The 27,686-nt window shown below is 37.6% G+C and overlaps 2 protein-coding genes across 3 annotated transcripts in view; both read left to right on the plus strand.

Annotated features, from left to right (window-relative positions):
• LOC134816311 (X-linked retinitis pigmentosa GTPase regulator-like) overlaps positions 1-26,545 on the plus strand; it is a 28,268-nt gene extending 1,723 nt beyond the window's left edge. The window contains exons 3-13 of one of the 2 annotated variants that reach the window (XM_063825109.1): positions 2,347-2,553; positions 2,735-2,884; positions 3,051-3,212; positions 3,421-3,587; positions 3,776-3,912; positions 4,187-4,311; positions 4,549-4,813; positions 5,009-5,177; positions 24,535-24,707; positions 25,002-25,165; positions 25,315-26,545. In XM_063825109.1, the coding sequence (XP_063681179.1) occupies positions 2,347-2,553; positions 2,735-2,884; positions 3,051-3,212; positions 3,421-3,587; positions 3,776-3,912; positions 4,187-4,311; positions 4,549-4,813; positions 5,009-5,177; positions 24,535-24,707; positions 25,002-25,165; positions 25,315-25,461 (1,866 nt within the window). In that variant the 3' untranslated portion in view covers positions 25,462-26,545. Of the gene's footprint in view, positions 1-2,346; positions 2,554-2,719; positions 2,885-3,050; positions 3,213-3,420; positions 3,588-3,775; positions 3,913-4,186; positions 4,312-4,548; positions 4,814-5,008; positions 5,178-24,534; positions 24,708-25,001; positions 25,166-25,314 lie in introns of both variants that reach the window. The other variant, XM_063825108.1, reaches the window with a different exon arrangement.
• Positions 6,746-8,160, plus strand: LOC134816322 (uncharacterized). Its single transcript, XM_063825119.1, has 2 exons — positions 6,746-6,827; positions 7,006-8,160. Exon 2 carries the CDS (start codon positions 7,016-7,018, stop codon positions 8,090-8,092), a length of 1,077 nt encoding a protein of 358 aa, XP_063681189.1. The 5' UTR covers positions 6,746-6,827; positions 7,006-7,015; the 3' UTR covers positions 8,093-8,160.
• Positions 26,546-27,686: the final 1,141 nt, after the last annotated feature.

Here is a 27,686-nt window from a genome sequence, read left to right on the forward strand (position 1 = left end):
TCAAGCCCCATAACTGTCCAGCTGGACAAGAACAGAAGGACCTGTCTGATGCTGACCCGGATCCGCTAGGACATAGCTCACACTCAGTGCTGCCGTAGTAGCTGTAACTATTCTCCGGACATAGTGCACAGAGCTCCCCTTGGAAGTATAATCCGGCCTCACAGAGACAATGGGAACTCCCTGGAGAAGAGTTGGAGCCCTCAGGACATGGGACACACTGGGTAGCACCTTGGGAACTGTAGCTGTTCACCGGACACTCATAACACAGTTCACTCTTCCAGAACATTCCAGCGCTACACTCACATTGGTGTGCGTTTAACACGCTGTTTTCTGGGCACAGTTCGCACTTCCCCTTAGTGGTGCTCATGTAGGACCCTTCATTACACGAGCAGGACAGATACATTGCAGCGTTTTTTAGAGCTTCTTCTTGTTCTTCTTCGTGTCCCTCTTCTCCTTCCCAGTATTTCCAGCGTGGTTCAGGCTCTGCATGACAGTTCCCGGAACTAGTCGACTGTTGGTATTCACAAAAGGTTAGAGTTACCACTTGTTCACTGTTTAAAAACTGTTCAGAGTTAAGAATTTCGTTGTAAACGTTCGAGTACCACTCAAGTTCACCAACGCGTCCAAATCCTATCATTTTATTATAACCCTGAGTTTTACACAGAAATACAGCGACTTCTTCGTCCAATTCGGAGTATTTATCATTGTAATCTATCGAAGTGTATTCCACCAAGAAGGACCAGTTCTCCTTGCCCTTTTCTTTAGCCATAACCACCCCATCTGGTCCAGACACCCCCGCTACTTTCCATGTGGTGAAGTCGTACTTTTCCAGTCCGAATATGTAACCTTCGTTTTGCGAACCTGAGGATATATTTGCACGATATTTTGCACGATATTTTGCAAACAAGGCAGGAAAAAAATGGCAAGCAAAACTTCAAAAAGACAGAAACGTTATTAAATAAAAACCTCTAGAGTCTAGGCAGGGATTAATTTTTATTGATATATAAACGAAAAGAATTGTGTTTAAACTTACATCCGTATGCAGTTTTTTGGTATTCCTCATCGCAGCTGCATGAGACTTGGTAAAATCCATAATTCGGATTACCAGATTCCTGCTCTTCTCCCTCCCAATCATTGTAGCAATGTTTTTGGTACATAATTAGGTTCAAGCAGTTTTCATATTCAGATTCATATTCTCCGTCATATTCATATTCTACCTCACACGTGATCGTATATCCAGGAACCTGCTCGTCACCTTCCAGTTCTTGCTTTGACATTGAAAAACTGACAGTTGTATTAAAATTCATCGTTTCACAAGTGGTGCTCTGTCCAACGTTTGTCAAACTGTCTATGTCTGATCGGCTTCCACAAACGTACTGCCACTGGTTTTCATGAACATAATAGTAATTGGTTGTCAAATGCCTCATTTTAAGGATTCCACTGGAGGATCGCTCGCGTGTTTCTGGATCCCACAATGAAAATTCCACTGAGTTACTATCCAACAAATCACCCAGGTTTTCGTATTCCGTCACTATCAGTCCTGTTTGAATTTCTCTGTTATTCTTTTACTTACCTTATATATATATATATATATATATATAATTTACCCCACTAACTTGGACGCATCATCTGCTCAATTACACACGTGTTAATGGTTATTATATATTGATTCTGTGAGAAATCTCATCATAGCTCATTTGACCTCTACTAGTTTAAAATTAGAAAAATAGTTTCATAAAATGGCTAACCTGGCAGGAATGAGGAAAATACCAACAACAACAATCCCCACATTGTAGTTGAATTTATGTTACGAAACTTTGAATTCCTTCACTAAACTCCTTCAAAAATAATCGACCTTACAACAAATTCAAAAATTACAATCAAACGTACAAGACCTGAATGGTTCTGTCTGGAAGTCAAATTATCGTTACCTTTGCCTGAAAACTGCCATCACGTGGAGAACAAACAGAATAGTTCCACAGTCTCCACCACCAGTAGTTGTGATGTAACTTCTGGTACCAGTCAGTTGACTGTCAGTTAGAGGTGTCATTAGTGGGACGGAGCTTAGTTCACTGTAGCTAGTTCACTAGGATGGAGCTTGGCAGTTTAACTCTTTATCATCTGAAGCACTTTTTAACTGTTAGTTCGGCTTTATGAAAACTGTAAACTAGCTACTAAGAAAACAATAACTTGCTAAAAGAATAAGCAATCACTGGGACGGAGCTTGGCAGTTTAACTCTTCATCATCTGGAGCAATTTTTAACTGTTAGTTACCGGCAGAGAAACTCCCAAAATCTCTTTTAAAACCTCATTAAAAAAACCCCCGACTAATCCAATCCTCGGCAGGTTAACGAGTCTACAGATGACGAAGTACTGACCCCCTTCCTCCTGCCTACTCTCTCTGGTATTCTAGTAAAACGTCTCTCTTGTGGTGTGGAACACTCCCTGGTGCTGGGGCACTGTGGAGATGTGTATTTGTGGGGAGGTGGTTCAGAGGGACAGTTAGGGATGGGGGCTAATGTTTCCGAGCTTCTTAAACCTACTGTGTTGCAGGTGAGGCTAGGCCGAGTTTGTGTGTTCGGCTTTATAGTTATTGCAGTCGTTTAATGTTCTTTTAAATTAAAAATAGTTTGGGTATGATACAGAAGAAATCCATAATATAGCCACAAATATTTCACCCAAAAGTAATTTGATTGTTCATAAACTGACGCGGAAATAGAAATCCTTGTTCCAGTTCACAGACGAGAAGATAAAGGATGCCTCATGTGGGTACTACCACACCGGCCTGGTCACACAGTCTGGTAAAGTGTTCACCTTCGGAGAGAACGACAACGGAAAGTTAGGACTCGGAGAAGATGCTGATGATACTTATCATGTCCCTCAGGTTTTTGTAGCTTCTTTTTCGGTGGAGTTATTAGGTCAGGTTGCGGGATCTTTATTAAGTTATTAGGGACCAGTCCCTTAGGTCAGTTGACCTAATTCCAACAATCTTATAAATCCACCCTCAACCTCTATCTTTCCATCCTCCCAATCAAAACTTCTTTTTACAGCCGGTGTTCCTAGTTGACGTAGCAGAGCGGATATGTTGCGGTAACACGTGCACAGCTGTGATGACGTCATCAGGGGGACTGTACATGTGTGGGGATGGACAGAGGGGTCAGCTGGGTTTCGCTCCTAACACTCTCACTAAGTGTGTCTACACTCTTACCAAGGTAACCTCATAAACTATAATACTATAACACTCTTACCAAGGTAAACTACTAAACTATATAACTCTTTAGGAAGCTATCTTACAATTACTTTCATCCGCTTTTCCGAATGATTAATTATATTTTAATGTGTATTTTTAACACATTTTCCACTTACCTCTGCTACCACCCTTTCCAGGAGCCATGCCCTTAATATGATCACCCTTTCCAGGTGCCATGCCCCCCGATAGTAGACATATCAGTAGGAGAGGGGCACACAGCAGTTGTATCTAAATCAGGGCACCTTTACACGTTTGGTGACGGTAGACATGGTAAACTGTGTCACGGCGACAATAACTTTGCAACACTACATAGCCCCTACTTGGTGGAATCGTTCAGGTAAACAGTGGTTTAAAGATTAACGTTACTGTAACCTTTCCCTCTACTCGCGATATTTGTCTTCTTTCTTTCTCCATTGTTTCCTCCGATTTAACTAACCCCTGAGTGCGGTTCAGTTTCACTAAAAGTCGTTGTTTTGGATTTTTCAGAAGAAAAAAAAAACCCATTTAATCGACACGTCCCCTCAGTACGATAGCAACAGTTCAGACAGTAGCGTGTGGAGGATGTCACACCATGGTTATCGCTAAAGCTGGTCGTCCGTTTCAAGACGATAAGAAAGTATCTACTGCCCGGTCGAAACGGCACGGCAAAGGGGCTAGATTAAGTTAGTTTGGTTTGTATTTCGTTTCGAGGACATGTTTTTAGAATACGCATTGACGTGAACCTTCGGGCATGAGCAACATCAGAAATAGATAAATTTAGTTAGATCATGTCCGATAATCCCGGCATCACTTGCTCAAGGAGTGTTGATAATAAATTGTAAAGATGGTTGACAGGTTGAAATAGTGACTTTTTTTATTATTCTCTGACTAATAAATCATCTCATTTTCCTTTTAACCTTCTTGTCCTTTGTCCTCACCAGTGACTTTGTCCCTCAGATGACTCACGGGAGCCACCCTCACTTCCGGCTATCAAACATGGCGACGACAACAAAGAGAACAACCTTAACAACATTCAGATCGTGCAGGAAAACGTCAAAACTCTTGAGAGCGCGCTGAATGAGGTAACATTGATTTATTCAATTAATTAATTAATTAATTCAATCGATTAGTTAACTTTTAAACTTAATGTTTTGACTTTTGATTTGTAGACCTTAATAAGTTATTAAGGTCTACAAATCAAAAATCAAAACACTTGACTTAATTTATCTCCCAAGGAATGATAAATAAATAATTTTGCAGAAAGTAGTTTCAAAGATAAACAAACACGTTAGATTAACGATAAATATCTTACATTTCAGAGTCCTAAGAAGATAGTCAATCTGGATAAAGGCGAGAAAAAGGAAACTGTAGAGAAAGCAGAAGTTGATAAAACCCCAAGCATAGACGAGAAAAATAAGAAAAAATTCGACAAGGAAAAGGAAGACGAAGGAAAGAAGAAAGTTGAAGAAAAGAAGAAAGTGGATGAAAAGAAGAAAGTGGAAGAAAAAAAGAATTTATCGGATAAGAAGATCGTTGAAGAAGATTCGGGCAGTGAAACAGATGAACCGGGCGCCACTAGCGATGGTATTTTAATGTTAGATTGTTGCTTATGATACGTTAAATTATGGGGTTCAAATAACTAAATAAAGTTAAATAAAGTGTCATCTTATAATATGATCAGAGGTAGAAAATTAATTTTCTTCTCAAAATTGTCCAATACCCTGCCACACCCGTTTAAAAGTTAAAAAAGGAAATCAAATATTCACTCCGCTAACACAGTTACAGACTCAGAGGCAGATTCAGAGTTAGAGGAGGAGGAGGACGATAGAACAGCAGGGAGCGGAGGAGGAGGAGGTTTTATGGATAATATCATGAGTATAGATCAGCTGGAACCTGCTGGCAGTGCAGAGGAGAGTGTTAAACCTAGCAGTGTGATCCAAGTCAAGAGGTTAGACACTTATTTCTCTTTATTTTCTTTATTTCTTTTTACGTTCACTTGTTAGTTTGGCTGTAAAGTTGTTAATTAGATGGGATGGGATGTGGTGGGGGGAGGGGAAATTATCTATGAGACGGTATAGTCAACTCTATTTAAAATTAGACAACGCCCGGACGCCCCAAGTCAGCAAAATGATCTCATATAATTTCTAAATATCTAATAAATATGTACATGTTATATTTACTTTCGTCCTGTATCCTAGCAACTATTTCGTAATTATAATTGTCTGACTCGTACGTAGCACGTGGTACTTTTCAGCTGAGGGAGCTTAAGTAAAACAGTAAATGAGATAATGAACAGTAAATTAGATAAAAAGTGGCAGGTGTAAGGGAACTAATTGTCGTTGTTTTGTTTAATTTTTTCTAAAATATTTCATGTTCAGCTCAGAAAATAATATTGACGCCGTTCGTATATCTTGGTTTGGCTGTCATTGCCTAAAATTGTGTAGTACTAGTGCCTAGTGCTGAGAAGCTTTATTAAGTTTCTTAAACTCCACACTCTTTAAAGTATTTCTAGCTACCTTCGTTTCTGTGGTTAATTTCAAGTCCAGAAATAACTTTGATCATGAACTACGCACCTGATTCTTATTATATGATCTGATTAATAACCGTTTCATCCCACGTGGCCTTCAAACCACGTGACGTGACGTCATCCCACGTGACTTTCAAACCTAGGGTTCTACGAATACTCTTTACTTTCTCACTAGTTTAGAAATCTAGACCCCCGTACCATACGCTACCACATCAGAGCATCAGGACCTTTTCATTAATCATTACACCGAGGTTATTAAAAGGTTGGGACATCATGTAGAGACTGCAGCTGTCATATAATGTGTCGTTCTTCCTCAGGCTGGAGACTTGAATATTGGAGCTAGCTTTTATTGATGTTCTTCATTTTATTACTCTGTCGGGCGATTGTGTTGTATGATATGAGGAGAAGAAGCGGATATAATTATAACAATTGGCATTGTTATTCTATTATTAGCGGTTATGTTGCTGATATTTTTATGGTATTTTATAGTATCTTATTTGACGATATAGATCTCACAAGATTCATTGACCTTACATGACAAATTATTTTATACTAGTGTCGCTTATTATATTTGTAATTTATAATATTTGTGGATAATAATATGTAGATAGCATTAGCCCTTGAAAATTTTATAAAATCGGGATGTCATAGCGATGCTTAATATCTATAATCCTACCAAACAACGCCTGAGTAAGGGTAACCTGTGGCTGTACAGTGTACAGCCTATAGGGTATGTTGGAGAAATTCCATGTCAGTCAACAGAAGAAGATTTAAACGGTTTAATAATTTGATTTATGATTTATGATTTAACTATATCTCGAGCGGCTAGTCAGGGATAGGGCAAACCAGTGGACCTCGAACCTCTTTGTAATGCGCGTTATGTTTGTTTCCTTTGAATGGTTAAAGGTCTTGCTGTTAGAAGACCTTAGCTTTGAACTTGCGTTCCTTGTTGTAAACCATCGAATAGTATCACTACTGGGTCACCGTCAAGAACAAGGGAAAATGGTCCGCTGCACGTTCTCCAGGCACGACTTAAACAAGACGCCTACAACATCTTTAGCTCATTTAAAGGTATTTTCCTATTTTGTTAGTTTTGATTCTTCAGAAATTGATTTTGCTTATTTGTCTGGTCAGACAAATTCGTATAAATTCTATTAAGTTTTACCCACCCTGTTCCAAAAACTATTCACTATTCAAGTTTTACCAAATATCTTTTACTTTACGAATTTCATCCTATCTACCCTAACAGAAGCAAGAAGATGGCAATAGCAGAGTTATTGAAGATCAACTCCAGCCTTGGTATGTCCAACTTTTCCCCTGAAGTATGGAGAGTTGTTGACTACATGGCAGGAGCTATCCTCATTCTTTACTTCCTCCTCTCTACCATACTGAACCCCATAGTATTCTATCACTACTGGAAACTACCTTCAACCATTCCTAACATTCTGTATCGGCTACGTGCTATATCAGACTTGCTGACAAATTTGGTTAGGCCCATTGTGATGGTATTTGCCCATTTAATCTCGGAAAAAATCACTGAGGTTCTACAAGAGGGTAATACTGCGTCCTTGCTAATCAGTGTACAAGTAAGGATGAGTATGACCATGTCGTTCGCCTCCGTTGCTTTGCTAGCACTGACTCGGGCTATAAACATTCAGTGGCCGTTCTTCCACATCAAAAAGAGGTTGATTTTCGTTTGGCTAGGATTTATTGCTATATTTGAGTTTGTAGTCGTGACCTGGAATATGGCTGGTGGAAAAAGACACATCAAAAGATTCGTATGTGTCGGAAGTGCGGTAGCATTAAGAAAAGTGACTTCTGAAGAAGGAGGGGAGGATTTAAAACTCAGCAAACTAACAGAACTATCAGCTGCTCCCATGTATCTACATGCAGTGATCGCTGTAATAGTCACAATATGGGCTGTTGTGGCCTTGGCTAGGGCTATCCAACAAAGCAAGGTAACCAAGATGTCAGGTGATCAAAGCTCCGGTGAACAGACATCAGCATTCCAGAGGATTCAGGAGAAATTCAAAGGATGCAAAGCGATCGCTATTATCCACCTAACGTCTTTGGTCATGGTGATTAATTTCGTCATTTATGCTCTGCAGTTTCATCTTAATCCTGAAAATGATGATGATGATGATGATGGTCTGATTAGTTTCTGTCGTAGTGCTTACACAGCAAACATGATCATACCCTCTCTTATAGCGGCTACAAACCCTGTTATTCTGATAAAGTTTAACGATGATTTGGGAAGAAGAGTAGCATTTTGGAGGAACGATGGACAAGATACTGTTGAACGTACTCACCATTCTGTTGATACCGGACAAGTATGAGAAGGAAATTTGCCGTATTGTTAATACTGGATAGATATAATATGAGTTAACTTTTCTAACTGTTGATACTGAACATTATAATATGTAAAGAAAGCTTTGTCAAGGGCTAGGATTAGCAAAAGAGGGCTAGGGTTAGTGAACGAGATGTTTAAAAAAATTATTTGGAACTGGTTGTTATTGATGTGATTAATCTTATTATACTTCCGGGCTAATATGAGGAGAAGAAGCGAATATAACAATTGACAATTGACAATTGACATTGTTATTCGATTATTAACGGTTATATTGCTGATATTTTTTATGGTATCTTATTTTACGATATAGATCTCACAAGATTTATTGCAACCTTGCATCACCAAATTTTGTATACTAGTGTTGCGTATGATATATTTGTATTTTATGATATTTGTCCTTTTTTGCCCACTTGAGTAGGCTAATATGAGTGTAGACTCCTATTTCTTTGTTCGCATCTAAATCATATTTGTAGTTTATACCATATTTGTAGTCTGTACCAATTATATATTTAAATTAATTGTACCATTTCCTTGTTTCTATTGCTCGGAGTATCATGTCTTTGTTTTTAATTAAGGCAGCTTCTCACGAGACTCCACAAGCCGTTTCGGCATTTCTCATAAGATATTTTCTTACTTTGCTAGTTTTGATTCTTCAGAAATGGCCCCCTACAGGAACACTGAACAGTACTTGCGTTCAAGTCCCTTGTGAGTTCCCTCATGGTGTAGAGAACTGGGAACGCTTATTGGACCTTTTGGCAAAGTCAGGTCCCCGTGCCATAATATCATATAATTAACTGTTATCTTTAAAAGTTTATAATATAACCGCGTGTCTAAGAAACGTACTAAAAAACGCACGGTATCTTCTGTAACATGACGTGTAAACGGAACTTGTACAAAGTGAGCAATTTAAACAAGTTAGCTTAATTTGTAGTCTGTACCAATTATATATTTAAATTAATTGTACCATTTCCTTGTTTCTATTGCTCGGAGTATCATGTCTTTGTTTTTAATTAAGGCAGCTTCTCACGAGACTCCACAAGCCGTTTCGGCATTTCTCATAAGATATTTTCTTACTTTGCTAGTTTTGATTCTTCAGAAATGGCCCCCTACAGGAACAGTACTTGCGTTCAAGTCCCTTGTGAGTTCCCTCATGGTGTAGAGAACTGGGAACGCTTATTGGACCTTTTGGCAAAGTCAGGTCCCCGTGCCATAATATCATATAATTAACTGTTATCTTTAAAAGTTTATAATATAACCGCGTGTCTAAGAAACGTACTAAAAAACGCACGGTATCTTCTGTAACATGACGTGTAAACGGAACTTGTACAAAGTGAGCAATTTAAACAAGTTAGCTTAATTTGTAGTCTGTACCAATTATATATTTAAATTAATTGTACCATTTCCTTGTTTCTATTGCTCGGAGTATCATGTCTTTGTTTTTAATTAAGGCAGCTTCTCACGAGACTCCACAAGCCGTTTCGGCATTTCTCATAAGATATTTTCTTACTTTGCTAGTTTTGATTCTTCAGAAATGGCCCCCTACAGGAACAGTACTTGCGTTCAAGTCCCTTGTGAGTTCCCTCATGGTGTAGAGAACTGGGAACGCTTATTGGACCTTTTGGCAAAGTCAGGTCCCCGTGCCATAATATCATATAATTAACTGTTATCTTTAAAAGTTTATAATATAACCGCGTGTCTAAGAAACGTACTAAAAAACGCACGGTATCTTCTGTAACATGACGTGTAAACGGAACTTGTACAAAGTGAGCAATTTAAACAAGTTAGCTTAATTTGTAGTCTGTACCAATTATATATTTAAATTAATTGTACCATTTCCTTGTTTCTATTGCTCGGAGTATCATGTCTTTGTTTTTAATTAAGGCAGCTTCTCACGAGACTCCACAAGCCGTTTCGGCATTTCTCATAAGATATTTTCTTACTTTGCTAGTTTTGATTCTTCAGAAATGGCCCCCTACAGGAACAGTACTTGCGTTCAAGTCCCTTGTGAGTTCCCTCATGGTGTAGAGAACTGGGAACGCTTATTGGACCTTTTGGCAAAGTCAGGTCCCCGTGCCATAATATCATATAATTAACTGTTATCTTTAAAAGTTTATAATATAACCGTGTCTAAGAAACATACTAAAAAAACGCACGGTATCTTCTGTAACATGACGTGTAAACGGAACTTGTACAAAGTGAGCAATTTCTTTTAAACAAGTTAGCTTAATTACGCCTAATTGAACACATTAACACATTTGAATAAACGCCCCTCCATCATTAGACACGTAGTTTGATGAGGCTGATATTTAGTGGTTACCACTTGCTCACTTACCCTGTGTTAGTTTACATGAGCCAATAGTTTCAACTTTAACCATATCAAACGATTTATCGGGACCTCTATGTAATATAGCAATACTTAATTTCTATAATCCTACGAATCAACACCTGACTAAGGGTTATCTTACAGGATGTTACCTTTACAGCCTATAGGGCATGTTGGAGAAATTTCATGTCAGTCAACAGAAGAAGATTTAAACGGTTTATTAATTTTATTTATGATTTCTGATTTAACCATATCTCGAGCGGCTAACCAGGGATAGGGCAAACCATCAGACGTCTTTACTCTTTATAACTCGAACCTGTTTATAATGCCGGTTATTTTGGTTTCCTTTCATCCTTTAAGTTTAACCGCGTTGAATGTTTAAAGGTCTTGCTGTTAGAATAGCTTAGCTTTGAACTTGCGTTCCTTGTTCTAAACCATCGGATAGAGGTCTTTAATTATAAATGCATTCTTGCATTTATTTTACTTATTTCTTTATTTCACATACAATTAAACTAATTTGGGCTAAAAATTACCTTGAATGTATTATTTAAACAATTGAATACCCGGTCAGGCAGATTCAATACAAATTCTATAAAGTTTTACTACTATACACTTTAAAGTTTTACCAAATATCTTTTATTTTATAATATTACGAATTTCATCCTATCTACCCTAACAGAAGTAAGAAGATGGCAATAGCAGAGTTATTAAAGATCAACTCCAGCCTTGGTATGTCCAACTTTTCTCCTGAAGTATGGAGAGTTGTTGACTACATGGCAGGAGCTATCCTCATTCTTTACTTCCTCCTCTCTACCATATTGAACCCAATAGTATTCTATCACTACTGGAAACTACCTTGCACCATTCCTAATAGTCTGTATCGGCTCCTTGCTATATCAGACTTGCTGACAAATTTGGTTAGGCCCATCGTGATGGTATTTGCCCATTTCATCTCGGAGAAAATCACAGAGGTTCTACAAGAGGGTAATACCGCTTCACGGATAATCACCGTACAAGTAAGGATGAGTATGACCATGTCGTTCACTTGCGTTGCTTTGCTAGCACTAACTCGGGCTATAAAAATTCAGTGGCCGTTCTTTCGCATCAAAAAGAGGTTGATTTTCGTTTGGCTAGGATTTATTGCTATCTTTGAGTTTGTGGTCGTGATCTGGAATATAGCTGGTGGAAAAAGAAACATCAAAAGATTCCTTTGTATCGGAAGTGCAGTAGCATTAAGAAAAGTGACTTCTGAAGGGGGAGGGGAGGATTTAAAACTCAGCAAACTAACAGAACTATCAGCTGCTCCCATGTATCTACATGCAGTGATCGCTGTAATAGTCACAATATGGGCTGTTGTGGCCTTGGCTAGGGCTATCCAACAAAGCGAGGTAACCAAGATGTCAGGTGATCAAAACTCCGGTAAACAGACATCAGCATTCCAGAAGATTCGGGAGAAATTCAAAGGATGCACAGCGATCATTATTATCAACCTAACGTCCATGATCATGGTAATTAATATAGTCATTTTCGCTGTGCAGCTTCATCTTAAAACTAAAAATGGTGAAGATAATGGTCGAATCAGTTTCTGTCATAGTGCTTACACTGTAAACATGATCATACCCTCTCTTATAGCGGCTACAAACCCTGTTATTCTAATAAAGTTTAACGAGGATTTGGGAAGAAGAGTAGTATTTTGGAGGAACGATGGCAGATCTCAGCGTCAACAAGCTTTGACTCCTAACTCAAGACAAACTACACAGGTATCTCCAGAAACTGTTGAACGTGCTCACCATTCTGTTGATACCGGACAAGTATGAGAAGGGAATTTTCTGTATTGTTGATACCGAACAGATGTGACTATGATTTCTCTTGGAGAATTTCTCTTTAGACTCTTAACTTGCGAACAAATTGAAGCAGCAAACTTTAGGCTAGAAACTATTGAATTGAAATAATCATTCCACGTAACAACGTCTTCTTCAGTTCTCAAATTATTTGTTATATAGTAGTGTTGAAAGTATTAAAAAAAAATTTAATACTTTCAACACTACTATATAACAAATAATTTGAGAACTGAAGAAGACGTTGTTACGTGGAATGATTATTTCAATTCAATAGTTTCTAGCCTAAAGTTTGCTGCTTCAATTTGTTCGCAAGTTAAGAGTCTAAAGAGAAATTCTCCAAGAGAAATCAAGTTCAAATGCGACTCATAAATATAGCCCCCTTGAACTAGATGTGACTATGTGAGTTAACTTTTCTAACAATTTATATCACAAAGATATAAAACAGTATTATACTTACTGATGTAAAGAAAGCTTTGATAACGACAATATTGACAGTTCCCAATGTTTAAAACTTAGGTATCAGCTGGCTGCACCTGCTCTGTTCCTTTGTCAGACCTGCCTCACGTGGCACATCTTAACTACCGTTCTTAGCGTTCTTGTTTACTGTAGATATCGGAGTTGGTTTATCATGTGAAGATCTTGTTTATTGCGCGGAGTTTATTTTTGCTGTGAATTAATTTTCTTGACGTTTATTTTATTTGAGCTGTCTAATTTACTCTTCATACTCGCTGTTTTTCATAATAAGTGAACAACCCGACTGTCTGAAGACTTTAAAATTATGCTTTACCCCACTCAATGTGATAATTGAACATTTTGCTGCCCGAGTTGAGCTCCTAACTCCAATGAGAAGCCGAGTTATTTTGATTTTAAGCGCTGTAACCGCTACTATTTGCTGTTTGATGGCGCTATCGTTTTTAAACATTTTTGGGGATCCACTGAAAAATAAAAAATAAAATCTACAAGTATTTAGCTGTCTACATGCTGCAGATCATATAAATATATGTAAATATTGTTTATAAAAGTTTTTACCGACGATTATGCTACTTTAATAGTTTAATTATCGATTACGGACAAGTTATTAGTCAGCAACGAGATTATAAAATAAGGCATAATATGGTGATGCGGTTCGTTTTTAATGCATTTTTTCAGAAACCGTTTGATTCATTATTTAACGGGTATATATTTTACGGTCAGTTGAAATTCAGTTCTTAAAATCAAAATAACTCTGCTTCTGATTGGAGTTAGGAGCTCAACTCGGGCATCAAAATTTGTAGAATTGACATATCGAGTGGAGTTTCAAAGTCCCCAGTCATCAGGTTGTTAAGTTGTTAGGCCACACCCTATTTCTAAGCATTTACTTGCAGCAATCACAATACTAATTTCAAGATATCTCGGCTTCTGATTATAGTTCGGTGCTTAGCCGGTAACAGCTGCTGTGGCTAGGATTTGGGTAGGAAACAATAATCCCCAAATCACTCCAGTTGGAACCAAGAAATTACGACAAAGTTTACTAATTATGTACTTTGGGCTAGTATTTAACGAATCTAGTGTGTTCAAATTGTGTATGTTATCCTTAAACCAACTAACCACAATTGGAATACAACAAACCGCTCAAAGTCAATTTAGTGAATTTACCATGTTTCAACTGTTTGTTTATCTTTCCTTTCTTTTGCAAAGCTATAAGAAACCTTGGGCTGAAATCTGCGAGATTGGCGATTGCTGCTGTAGCTTATGTTAATTGATTATGTAGCTTATGTTAATTGATTATGTAGCTTATGTTAATTGATTTGCTTAACTCTAAAATATATCAATAAGAATCATTATCAAGTGGTTATAATAGCTAATTCAGCTGCGATCTTTAGATTTATTGTATTCTGTTCATAACTATGTACTTTCTGTCTCTTGTCAGCCTTTTTCCTTCTGTGACAAATATCGTGTTACTTATCTATTTACCTCGATAAAGATGATTTAAATTTCTACTGCACAGAATAACTGCAAAAGAAGAAAAATGGCGATTATAGAGTTGATAAAGAACAACTCAAAAGTATTTAGAAGCTTGGAGATGTCCTATGATACCACGCGTGCTCTGGATTATCTTGCAGGATCTCTTCTGATCAGTTTCTTCCTTCTCTCTACCATATTGAACCCCATAGTATTTTATCACTACTGGAAACTACCTCCCACCATTCCTAATATTCTGTATCGGCTCCTTGCTATATCAGACTTACTGACAAATATCTTTAGACCTGTCGTAGTCGCAATCACACATTTCCAGACTAAAAGCATGGTTAGTGTCCTAGTGAACAGAACGGATATCTCAAGTGTAGCAACTGTAGTTCTTGCCATGAGTATGACCACTTCTTTAGCATCAGTAGCTCTGCTCTCACTGACCCGCGCCATCAGGATCCAGTGGCCTTTCCACCGTTTGAAGAAGAGACATGTGTACGTCTGGCTTGGATTGGTGACAATCTTTGAGTTTGTGGTAGCAGTTTGGAGCCTGACAGAGGACTTGGGAAATGTCAGATACTTCATGTGTTCAGGCACTTGTCTTGTGGCAAAGATAGTGGCCCTTAGGGATCAAGAGAAGAGCTTAAATATTTCAGGACTTTCCTATTTATTACCCTTGCCAATGTATGTTCATGCTTTTATCTCGGTTTTGGTATCGGTTTGGGCGATTGCTTCCCTGGCTAGCGCTATCAAGCAAAGCAAACTAATCAATAACACAGTGCTTCCTCCTACCGATGGAAGTAAACGGAAAACACCGCTGCAAAGAATTCTTGAGAAATTTAAAGGATGCCGAGCTATCATGATCATTAACTTCACCTCCTTAATCATGGTCATATTCACAATAGTACTGTTACTGCGAACACGAAATGCGCAGGTCCTACCTGATTATAGAGTAGACTTCTGTCATGTGTCTTATGCAGTAAATATGGGAATACCCACATTAATGGCAGCTACCAACCCTCTTATCTTAGTTTGGTTTAATGAGGATGTAAGGGCCCGTGTTAGTACACGGGGGCTACCGGACACCTGAACCCAATTTAGACAATTTAGACTAACCCTAACTCTAACCCTAACTCTAACCATAACCCCAACCCTAACCCCAACCCTAACCCCAACCCTAACCATAAACATTTAAGCTGATTGGTTAGTGGGAACTGGGTTCAATTGGGTTCAGTTGTCGGTCACCCGTTGGTTGTTGTAAGAAAATCTCGAGGACGAATGGAGGTGTCGTTAGATTGCGTAAAGTTGATCCTGAGGTTGGATCTGGTCCGTAGGTTCAGAGTGAGATGTGACAGAGTTCACATTTCTTAGTCATGGTCGTATTTATTTTTGGATTGTGTATCCTGTTTTCAAAAATATATATTATGCGATTTAACCTTCAATAATGAAATCAACCTTTCAATTTATTGTTTAATTTTATCAGAGTATAATTGTTTCGCAGTGACATGAATTGGTGTCAGGAAAACAAGCCCGGATATTTGTTTACTGACTTATTTACATATTTCATGGACATCAGCAGAACTTAAAAGTTAACATGAATGTAAAACTTAATCAAAATGTCCCAAGAGATGGTATTGTTCCGATTTTTTTCAAGCCAAAATGAATATTTATTTAATTTCGCTTTGTAAAGCCCAAATTTAGGTCAATAATAATTTAATAATCCAAAAAGGAGATAAAAATAAAATTACAATATTGATGCTATTGTCCGCCCTTAGTTTCCTAGAGAGGCTGGATATTGTTGCTCAGGGTGCTGAATTGCACCTTCTGGCACCCCATCCTGCACAATAAGGTATGTCCGGACTGGCTGTTAGGAATCTAGTGTTGCTCCTGTGGAGTGTGGACCTGTGTTCCTGCTCCTTTAGACCGGCGTCTCATGACCAGTATGTTGCTTCTTCTTGATGCTCTTTTACCACCGGCCTCTGGAAAGTCATGAAATGAAGACAGCATTTTTTTGTAATTGGCTATACAAATTCAGAAATTGAATATTATTCATTGGCGTATGAATTTAATTTAACTTGCAATATAATTATGTAGAATGTATACTACATGCTGAATATAAATAGAAACACGCTAATAATTTCACCTGCGGGTGCGATGTTTCTCGGGATGCTCAAGGTGACTGGTATAACCAACCCAATCTTTGACAGAAGGAAACTTCTAAAACTCTTAATCGTCAGGGTGTAAATATAAAAGTTAGACATGATATTAGTTATTAAAACGAAAAAAGCTCCCCTGTATAAAGTTACATGGAACATTCCTGATTGATCCTCGTTCACAAAACCATATCCCAAGTGGTATACAGCTACAGGAAGAGTAGAGATGATATAGACAGCAGCTGTAAGGGACACCGTCAAGGCCCCTTGCCGGGGAATTCTGCTTCGAGTTCGTCTTGCTGATGTCATGGCACTAGCTAGGTACTTCAGGGTCGGAATGGTTGTCCCGATTGTGACCATGTTTGGAACGATAAGAAATACTATGGATATTATGGGTGATACAATATCCCACACATTAGCGCTGAAACAACACACGCAATAGTAAATTCTGTAGTCAAATTGCACGCCATCTTTATCAATGGCTAGTATCAGTAGAGGTGCGATAAGGGGAGGTATCCAGATGTAGCAGCATACCTGGTTAAAGGTCATCCTTGGCCAACATGTTACTCGGAGAGGATACCTTAAAAGAAGCAGCTTACATGATGTCAACATTGCTATGTGCAACATACCTGTTATGTACCTTACTCGGGATTATTACGACGGGTTTATTAACGACCGGTTAAAATATGGTTCGGGAAAAATATGGCGAAATTGCTCAAAACCAACCACATTTTCCCGGTCGCCATTTTACCGGTGTCCAACCTTTCAATTTTAGATTCAAAAATTTTGTCTCAGATGTAAATTTCCTTATTAGAGATAAGCAGGTTCAGAAATTTTCGCATTGCTAAAACTTGTGAAACAAGTCGAATTATCAATAATTGTTGAAAGTAGACTCTTATCTAGCAAATTCGTTGTTTTGAATTAGCATTACATGTTTACGTGTATCAAATAACCATTATGACTCAATTTGTAGAAAATCTTCGAAAGAATGCATCGTTCACATTGTTTAGAATTATGAATAAATGACTGATGAAACTGATTTATGTTATTGACCGTTTTAATTAATTCGAGTTTTAATTTAACTGTTACTTTTACTTTGAGTCCTATTTCATTATGTAGAGATAGTTAATACCTAAGAAATTAAAAATTGGCGTATTTAAATCAACTTTGACAATAAGGATATATGACAAGAATTGGGCAAAAAGGTGAATTTTTTGCAATTTTAGCCAAATGAAGTCGAAAAACCTACAACAAGTGTCCCAATAGTCTTCTTTAGTGAATATAAGACAACCATTAAAATATGAGCACCCATACCCCTAGCCTTGGGAACCCTAAAAGCTGAGTCGGCGGGTTTATTAACGACCGGTGAAAATGTGGTTCGGGAAAAATATGGCGAAATTACCCTAAACCCGCCACTTTATCCCGGTCATAATAATCCCGAGTAAGGTAAATGGAATAGCCAAAGTAAGCTGTAACATAGCAGAGGTCGTCTCCTAGGATCCAGGAATTGGCTAGCAATGAAATAGCTGCTGGAAGAACTTTGAATAGAGCATACGCCAGATCCGAGACTGCTATATGATGAAATATTGTGACTAAGATCTTGTTAAGTTTGAAAGAGCCTTGAATAGATGCATAGAGAATGAGAGTATCTCCGAAGAAGGATGATAGACAAACGAAGAGATGGTAGCCAGCCCATGAGTATCTTTCTGTGTCGTTGTGGATTCCGTACGAGGTATAGTTCGCGTACTTGGTGTAATTCAACATGATAAACAAGCGTTATCAGAACAAGATAAGAATACTGCTGGAGAGGATTATTGTTTCTCTGACTAGAGCACTCTTTCCAGTTAATCTTGGCTTTTAGGTTGGTGATTTTACGTCACAAGGCACTTAATTATTATCAAGCTTGTGCGCCTGACTTTCAGCACACCTTGTAAATACGACACAATAATACCGCTTTTTACTTTTAAGCTTTTGATATTGTTATATGACTATCTCCATCAATCTTACTATATATAAAGCGAGACGATATATATATATATATATATATATTTATTTATCCGCACCATTTTACTGACACCACGGCATCAACTTTAACACGGGTTTCCGCAAAAACCGTACAAAATATAAAACTGAAACTTTTTTAACTGATTCAAATGCTTTAATGGCCTTCAAATCAGCATGAAAAAATCGAAAATCGGCCAAGGAATAAGAATTTTAGTACCCAAAATTTGGACCCCCAAGTGGTGTCAAAAACACGAATTATATAGGTAATAATTATTTTTACTGGGAGACTTTAGGGTAGGAAACTGATCCGGCCACCAAAGAGCCTTGACACCAGTCTTAAAGGTTTGACGGGTTCCTGCTAGTATCTTTAATGCACAATAATGGTATCTTACTTTGATAACGACAATATTGACAGTTCCCAATGTTTAAAACTTAGGTATCAGCTGGCTGCACCTGCTCTGTTCCTTAGTCAGACCTGCCTCATGTGTCACATCTTAACTACCGTTCTTAGCGTTCTTGTTTACTGTAGATATCGGAGTTGGTTTATCATGTGAAGATCTTGTTTATTGCGCGGAGTTTATTTTTGCTGTGAATTAATTTTTTTGACGTTTATTTTATTTGAGCTGTCTAATTTACTCTTCATACTCGCTGTTTTTCATAATAAGTGAACAACCCGACTGTCTGAAGACTTTAAAATTATGCTTTACCCCACTCAATGTGATAATTGAACATTTTGCTGCCCGAGTTGAGCTCCTAACTCCAATGAGAAGCCGAGTTATTTTGATTTTAAGCGCTGTAACCGCTACTATTTGCTGTTTGATGGCGCTATCGTTTTTTAAACATTTTTGGGGATCCACTGAAAAATAAAAAATAAAATCTACAAGTATTTAGCTGTCTACATGCTGCAGATCATATAAATATATGTAAATATTGTTTATAAAAGTTTTTACCGACGATTATGCTACTTTATCAGTTTAATTATCGATTACGGACAAGTTATTAGTCAGCAACGAGATTATAAAATAAGGCATAATATGGTGATGCGGTTCGTTTTTAATGCATTTTTTCAGAAACCGTTTGATTCATTATTTAACGGGTATATATTTTACGGTCAGTTGAAATTCAGTTCTTAAAATCAAAATAACTCTGCTTCTGATTGGAGTTAGGAGCTCAACTCGGGCATCAAAATTTGTAGAATTGACATATCGAGTGGAGTTTCAAAGTCCCCAGTCATCAGGTTGTTAAGTTGTTAGGCCACACCCTATTTCTAAGCATTTACTTGCAGCAATCACAATACTAATTTCAAGATATCTCGGCTTCTGATTATAGTTCGGTGCTTAGCCGGTAACAGCTGCTGTGGCTAGGATTTGGGTAGGAAACAATAATCCCCAAATCACTCCAGTTGGAACCAAGAAATTACGACAAAGTTTACTAATTATGTACTTTGGGCTAGTATTTAACGAATCTAGTGTGTTCAAATTGTGTATGTTATCCTTAAACCAACTAACCACAATTGGAATACAACAAACCGCTCAAAGTCAATTTAGTGAATTTACCATGTTTCAACTGTTTGTTTATCTATCCTTTCTTTTGCAAAGCTATAAGAAACCTTGGGCTGAAATCTGCGAGATTGGCGATTGCTGCTGTAGCTTATGTTAATTGATTATGTAGCTTATGTTAATTGATTATGTAGCTTATGTTAATTGATTTGCTTAACTCTAAAATATATCAATAAGAATCATTATCAAGTGGTTATAATAGCTAATTCAGCTGCGATCTTTAGATTTATTGTATTCTGTTCATAACTATGTACTTTCTGTCTCTTGTCAGCCTTTTTCCTTCTGTGACAAATATCGTGTTACTTATCTATTTACCTCGATAAAGATGATTTAAATTTCTACTGCACAGAATAACTGCAAAAGAAGAAAAATGGCGATTATAGAGTTGATAAAGAACAACTCAAAAGTATTTAGAAGCTTGGAGATGTCCTATGATACCACGCGTGCTCTGGATTATCTTGCAGGAGCTCTTCTGATCAGTTTCTTCCTCCTCTCTACCATACTGAACCCCATAGTATTCTATCACTACTGGAAACTACCTCCCACCATTCCTAACAGTCTGTATCGGCTCCTTGCTATATCAGACTTGCTGACAAATATCTTTAGACCTGTCGTAGTCGCAATCACACATTTCCAGACTAAAAGCATGGTTAGTGTCCTAGTGAACAGAACGGATATCTCAAGTGTAGCAACTGTAGTTCTTGCCATGAGTATGACCACTTCTTTAGCATCAGTAGCTCTGCTCTCACTGACCCGCGCCATCAGGATCCAGTGGCCTTTTCACCGTTTGAAGAAGAGACATGTGTACGTCTGGCTTGGATTGGTGACAATCTTTGAATTTGTGGTAGCAATTTGGAGCCTGACAGAGGACTTGGGAAATGTCAGATACTTCATGTGTTCAGGCACTTGTCTTGTGGCAAAGATAGTGGCCCTTAGGGATCAAGAGAGGAGCTTAAATATTTCAGGACTTTCCTATTTATTACCCTTGCCAATGTATGTTCATGCTTTTATCTCGGTTTTGGTATCGGTTTGGGCGATTGCTTCCCTGGCTAGCGCTATCAAGCAAAGCAAACTAATCAATAACACAGTGCTTCCTCCTACCGATGGAAGTAAACGGAAAACACCGCTGCAAAGAATTGTTCAGAAATTTAAAGGATGCCGAGCTATCATGATCATTAACTTCACCTCCTTAATCATGGTCATATTCACAATAGTACTGTTACTGCGAACACGAAATGCGCAGGTCCTACCTGATTATAGAGTAGACTTCTGTCATGTGTCTTATGCAGTAAACTTGGGAATACCCACATTAATGGCAGCTACCAACCCTCTTATCTTAGTTTGGTTTAATGAGGATGTAAGGGCCCGCGTTAGTACACGGGGGCTACCGGACACCTGAACCCAATTTAGTCAATTTAGTCAATTTAGACTAACCCTAACTCTAACCCTAACCCTAACCAATTAAGCTGATTGGTTAGTGGGAACTGGGTTCAATTGGGTTCAGTTGTCGGTCACCCGTTGGTTGTTGTAAGAAAATCTCGAGGAAGAATGAAGTTGATCCTGAGGTTGGATCTGATCCGCAGGTTCAGAGTGAGATGTGACAGTTCACATTTCTTAGCCTCGGTCGTATTTAATTTTGGATTGTGTATCCTGTTTTCAAAAATATATATTATGCGATTTAACTTTCAATAATGAAATCAACCTTTCAATTTATTGTTTAATTTTATCAGAGTATAATTGTTTCGCAGTGACATGAATTGGTGTCAGGAAAACAAGCCCGGATATTTGTTTACTGACTTATTAACATATTTCATGGACATCAGCAGAACTTAAAAGTTAACATGAATGTATTAAACTTAATCAAAATGTCCCAAGAGATGATATTGTTCCGATTTTTTTCAAGCCAAAATTAATATTTATTCAATTTTGCTTTGTAAAGCCCAAATTTAGGTCAATAATAATTTAATAATCCAAAAAGGAGAGGCTGGATATTGTTGCTCAGGGTGCTGATTGCTGAATTGCACCTTCTGGCACCCCATCCTGCACAATAAGGTATGTCCGGACTGGCTGTTAGGAATCTAGTGTTGCTCCTGTGGAGTGTGGACCTGTGTTCCTGCTCCTTTAGTCCGGCGTCTCATGACCAGTATGTTGCTTCTTCTTGATGCTCTTTCACCACCAGCCTCTGGAAAGTCATGAAATGAAGACAGCATTTTTTTGTAATTGGCTATACAAATTCAGAAATTGAATATTATTCATTGGCGTATGAATTTAATTTGACTTGCAATATAATTATGTAGAATGTATACTACATGCTGAATATAAATAGAAACACGCTAATAATTTCACCTGCGGGTGCGATGTTTCTCGAGATGCTCAAGGTGACTGGTATAACCAACCCAATCTTTGACAGAAGGAAACTTCTAAAACTCTTAATCGTCAGGGTGTAAATATAAAAGTTAGACATGATATTAGTTATTAAAACGAAAAAAGCTCCCCTGTATAAAGTTACATGGAACATTCCTGATTGATCCTCGTTCACAAAACCATATCCCAAGTGGTATACAGCTACAGGAAGAGTAGAGATGATATAGACAGCAGCTGTAAGGGACACCGTCAAGGCCCCTTGCCGGGGAATTCTGCTTCGAGTTCGTCTTGCTGATGTCATGGCACTAGCTAGGTACTTCAGGGTCGGAATGGTTGTCCCGATTGTGACCATGTTTGGAACGATAAGAAATACTATGGATATTATGGGTGATACAATATCCCACACATTAGCGCTGAAACAACACACGCAATAGTAAATTCTGTAGTCAAATTGCACGCCATCTTTATCAATGGCTAGTATCAGTAGAGGTGCGATAAGGGGAGGTATCCAGATGTAGCAGCATACCTGGTTAAAGGTCATCCTTGGCCAACATGTTACTCGGAGAGGATACCTTAAAAGAAGCAGCTTACATGATGTCAACATTGCTATGTGCAACATACCTGTTATGTAAATGGAATAGCCAAAGTAAGCTGTAACATAGCAGAGGTCGTCTCCTAGGATCCAGGAATTGGCTAGCAATGAAATAGCTGCTGGAAGAACTTTGAATAGAGCATACGCCAGATCCGAGACTGCTATATGATGAAATATTGTGACTAAGATCTTGTTAAGTTTGAAAGAGCCTTGAATAGATGCATAGAGAATGAGAGTATCTCTGAAGAAGGATGATAGACAAACGAAGAGATGGTAGCCAGCCCATGAGTATCTTTCTGTGTCGTTGTGGATTCCGTACGAGGTATAGTTCGCGTACTTGGTGTAATTCAACATGATAAACAAGCGTTATCAGAACAAGATAAGAATACTGCTGGAGAGGATTATTGTTTCTCTGAATAGAGCACTCTTTCCAGTTAATCTTGGCTTTTAGGTTGGTGATTTTACGTCACAAGGCACTTAATTATTATCAAGCTTGTGCGCCTGACTTTCAGCACACCTTGTAAATACGACACAATAATACCGCTTTTTACTTTTAAGCTTTTGATATTGTTATATGACTATCTCCATCAATATCTTTAATGCACAATAATGGTATCTTACTTTGAGATATTCCCAGAAACAAATCTTGATAGAACCCTGCACCTTGTCTACCAAAGTCAGGATCTACAAAGTGGTTTTTTTGCTGTTGAGAGAAGCTGGGTCTAGGTGACAAGATACTTTGCCTGCCTCTGAGGTGTGGCAACCCTCCTAGGAGATGATGCCGGGGAAGTCTGCGGGAGTATCACATGACCTACTTCTGCGACTGACGACGCACATGTTGGTCAAGAATATCACGTGACCTTTAACTTTACGCAAGAACTATATTATATCTACTTGACACGTACCAGAGTTGCAGGCGCTGGTGAAGTTCCAGCACACTGCTTACTATTGAGTTTCTTGGGCCAGTTTCAGAACCTGACTTCAAAGTTAAACTTGACCGGTAAATAATGGCGTAGCGACTGCCCAGTTTGACATGAGGCGCCGTGTATTGTCGTCGTCGTCTACTATGGAGACGAATCGACTCGACCTTTTTTGTTTGCCCAGCTTAACTTGACGCCCATTCTTCATCCAACGTTCGGATTGAGGAACTGTTTAAAACTAGAACACCGACTTCAACTGTAAAAAGTACCTTAGTTTAATTTATATGATAATAATATAAGTCCTTTACAATTCAAGGGGTATGCGTATCATTTTGACTCATGTCACTTTTTACACCATCCTCCACCATTCACTCTGATTTCACCGGCAACCTTCCCCAGGGTTGCCACACCCCAGAGGTAGGCAGAGCATCTCAATGCTATCCTCTCGTGGGCTATCTTGGCCCAGCCTCTCTTTTTTTTAAAAGAAAAAATGGGGTATGTCCTTTCTTTAGAATAGATTAGATAGTAGCTCAAATGCGTTAACAGATCTTCCATCTTTCCTTACTGCCATCAAAATTACTGTTAATAAGTTTGTCACTTGTCAGAAATCTGGTTGCTTGGTTGGTTAATTTCGAGTTAATATTTATCAAAATTTATCGAAATGTGTTCGGTAACTAACAGTTATATAAGTTTATATTAGTTTTGACTGAATGTTTATTTTTCAGCTCGGAGGTGAAGCAGTCAAAATCTGAACCTTTAACCAAGGAAACGGTTACCAAGGAAACGGATGCAAACAAGAAACCAGAGTCCGCCAGAAAGAAGGAAGTTGCTTCTAAAATAACTGATCAGCCTATTGTTGAGGAGTCATCCGAGTATGAAACTGAAACTGACGAAGAAGGTTTTTAAATATTTTGATTGAAAGTATCCTAGTATAGAATTATTGTCGCGAACTTTTTTTCGTTAGCTTCAAATTTATAATATTAGCAATGCCAATATAAGCATTATGTTTCATTGCGACTACTCCATTAAAAAATTATAATTATAAATCATACCATATATAGTAGTACAGGCTACAGCAACGAAATATATATATATATATATATATCTGGGGCCAGGTTCACTTGTTTTTGAAGGCATGAGAGTGAAACGTGATCAAGATTCCCCCGATAAGTTTTAACAGACATTGTTTCAGGGGAGTACGAGGACGAAACAGAAGATGAGACAGAAGATGAAAAAGTAGACAAGAAGGAAGAACCCGTGAAGACGTTGGTGGGAGAGATGCCATCTGAGAAGAAGAAGAAGAAGGACGACGAGATAACAAAGGATGAACCGACCACTTCCGGGACTAACCCTAAGGTTTGTAGTTGGACTTAAAATAATCCCTTTGGATGATGGTATGTGAATCACGATCAATGCAAAATTATGGTGAAATTTTTTATCGTTTAAAATTGTGAATTTTCATGAAATTTTGTTTCAAAACTGTTATAAATTTATCTGCCCTTCAGCCAGCAGAAGAACCGGCTCCGTCAAAATCCCAAAAAGAGCCGAGCAAGTTCATGTTTTGGAAGAAAAAGCCTAAAAAAGAAGAAAAACCGGTGATCCCTGCAACCCCTGGAACTCAGAATAGCTCCAAAGCTTGTGTAATTTTGTAGTTTGATCCGTAAAGCTCAATGTTAATAATTAATAAATAATATTATGTTAATGTCAGACATTTTAGGAAACTGTTTAGTAGTTAAGTAAACTGGCTTTGTTATATGCGATAATGCAGTGATTTGTTTGCGTCCTGTGCTGTGCGTGTACATTTACAAAAGAACGTGCTATGCGTGTACAAGAGCGCGCGGTACTTCAGATTTTAACTAGTTTTTACATGAAACCATATATCAGATAATTTATTTTTGGATGAAGTGTGTATAAAGCTGTACAGTATTATAGTAAATTATTCGTTACATAATTTTTAACGTTGGTTACATAATACTTTATTGTCATATTGATTTAAAGCATAGTAATGTTTCATAGGTATACGTGTGAAGCGGGCTTTGCACCAGAAGTAATTAGTACAATTAGTATTACTACGGGCACATTCCACATTAATTAGTATTTTAGTAACTTTACCACCCCTGGGTATGGACTATGGAGTTTAGATTGTTAATGTTGTTTTCAATCTTGCTTATGTCAGATTTGAATAAAACAGTCATATTGCACCTTTGAATAATAATTCATGTATTTAAAATCAATCAAAAGTAGGAGCAGGTTAACAATCTGTAATTTTACGGTATGAATTAAAAGTATGTCAAATATAAAATAATTTAATTACCGTTACACTGACTATATAATAATAAAACTTGTGATTGATTATCTGAGTCTTCGTTAACGATAAAAAATGCCACCACCTACTTCAAGTTCAAGTGCATATTTAAAGGGGAGACGGATCTTAATGATTATTAACTTAAAAACCACATTTATATTTGGAGTTGAACTAAATATCAGCTATCCTGAATCAAAGTTAACAAGACTATTTACTATAGTACAAAAATGATATTTTTTAGTTAGTTGAAGATGTAATAAACCATAAATTGGCGGTTTACAATAAGTCTAAACTTCTGTTATATTAGTATGACTATGTACATAGTTAATTAAATTTAAATGGTGTAGGGCGTAGGCAATATGGTAATCTAAGATTTAACTTCTGTATAAAGAATTAAATATAAACTGCTGAATTCAATTGTAACATGATTCATACTTCAAGTGTTTAATTTGGTAAATATCACATCTACATTTTTAAAATCGTCAATTACATACAAACAATCAATACCGTGCCACGCAAGCCCTTAAAACGGTTGTTTCTGTCTTTAAAAACGCTGCCGTAGCATGTAACATATCACCCATGAATAAAAGCAATGAGGATCAGGAAGGCTAGACCATTTCGTTATCTTGCATGTTAAAAAGCATTTATCTGGCCCGCCATTATGGGGGGGGGGGGGGGGGGGGTCAACTTTTTTACACCATGCATGAAATTAAAAAAGGCTAAAACTAAAAGTGTAGTGTAAAATAGTCTACAAAGTAAAAAGTGTAATTCACTTTCAGTGACATTTTTGTCTCACAAAGAGTATGTTTTACCCCTGTTTTGCCTTTGGAAATGTATTATGTGAAAATCTGATGGGAAAATAAAAGGAAAAAGAAGATTTTGAGACGATAAGTGTAAAAAAGTAAAAAGTGTAATTTAGCGTACCTTTTTTACTACACTTTTCACTACACCATACACAAAAAAAGGCAAATGTTAAAGTGTAGTGTAAAAAAAATTTAAAATGTTAAATGTGTATAAAAAGGTGTAGTGACCCCCATCCCCCCCCCCCCCCCCCGCTATAATCTAAATTCGCTTCTTGTGATAAAATAATTTAAAAGTTTTTCCACCATAATGAAATTGAATCATATTGCACTAGCTGCTAACGAGACGGCGCCACCTGTCAATACATATTCCAATTCAGAGAGTGGACGAACGTTAGTCATGTTTTTCACAAAGGTCCTTTCCCGCCAGAAGTACGATATAAATATAATTATGAGTTGGACTTGGAGGAGGTTGTTGAAACATATAATTGATACGATCAAAGTTTGTATTGTCAGCTAGGAGCTTTCAGAATACATATTGCATGTGTAAATCTGAAATCGTTTTCAGAATTATGAGTGTTTGAGTGATTATAAAAGTGAAAATATTCTGATTGGATTAAGTGGTCTTGTTATGGACACTAGAGAACAGGATATATAATAGGTCGATCATGATACTGATAGATCGAAACAAACACTGTCTAGTGATCACTGATATAAAGGGTATGATATATTATGTCTGAATCTGATGTCACTACCGGTACCATATCAAGTA

This window comes from Bolinopsis microptera, chromosome 6 (assembly GCF_026151205.1).
Source record: "Bolinopsis microptera isolate Bmic1 chromosome 6, MBARI_Bmic_1.0, whole genome shotgun sequence".
Classification (NCBI taxonomy): Eukaryota; Metazoa; Ctenophora; class Tentaculata; order Lobata; family Bolinopsidae; genus Bolinopsis; species Bolinopsis microptera.

What these genes read in the sequence shown, in the direction of transcription:
- LOC134816322 (XM_063825119.1), top strand. Translation starts at nt 7,016, where the DNA reads ATGGCAATAGCAGAGTTATTGAAGATCAACTCCAGCCTTGGTATGTCC.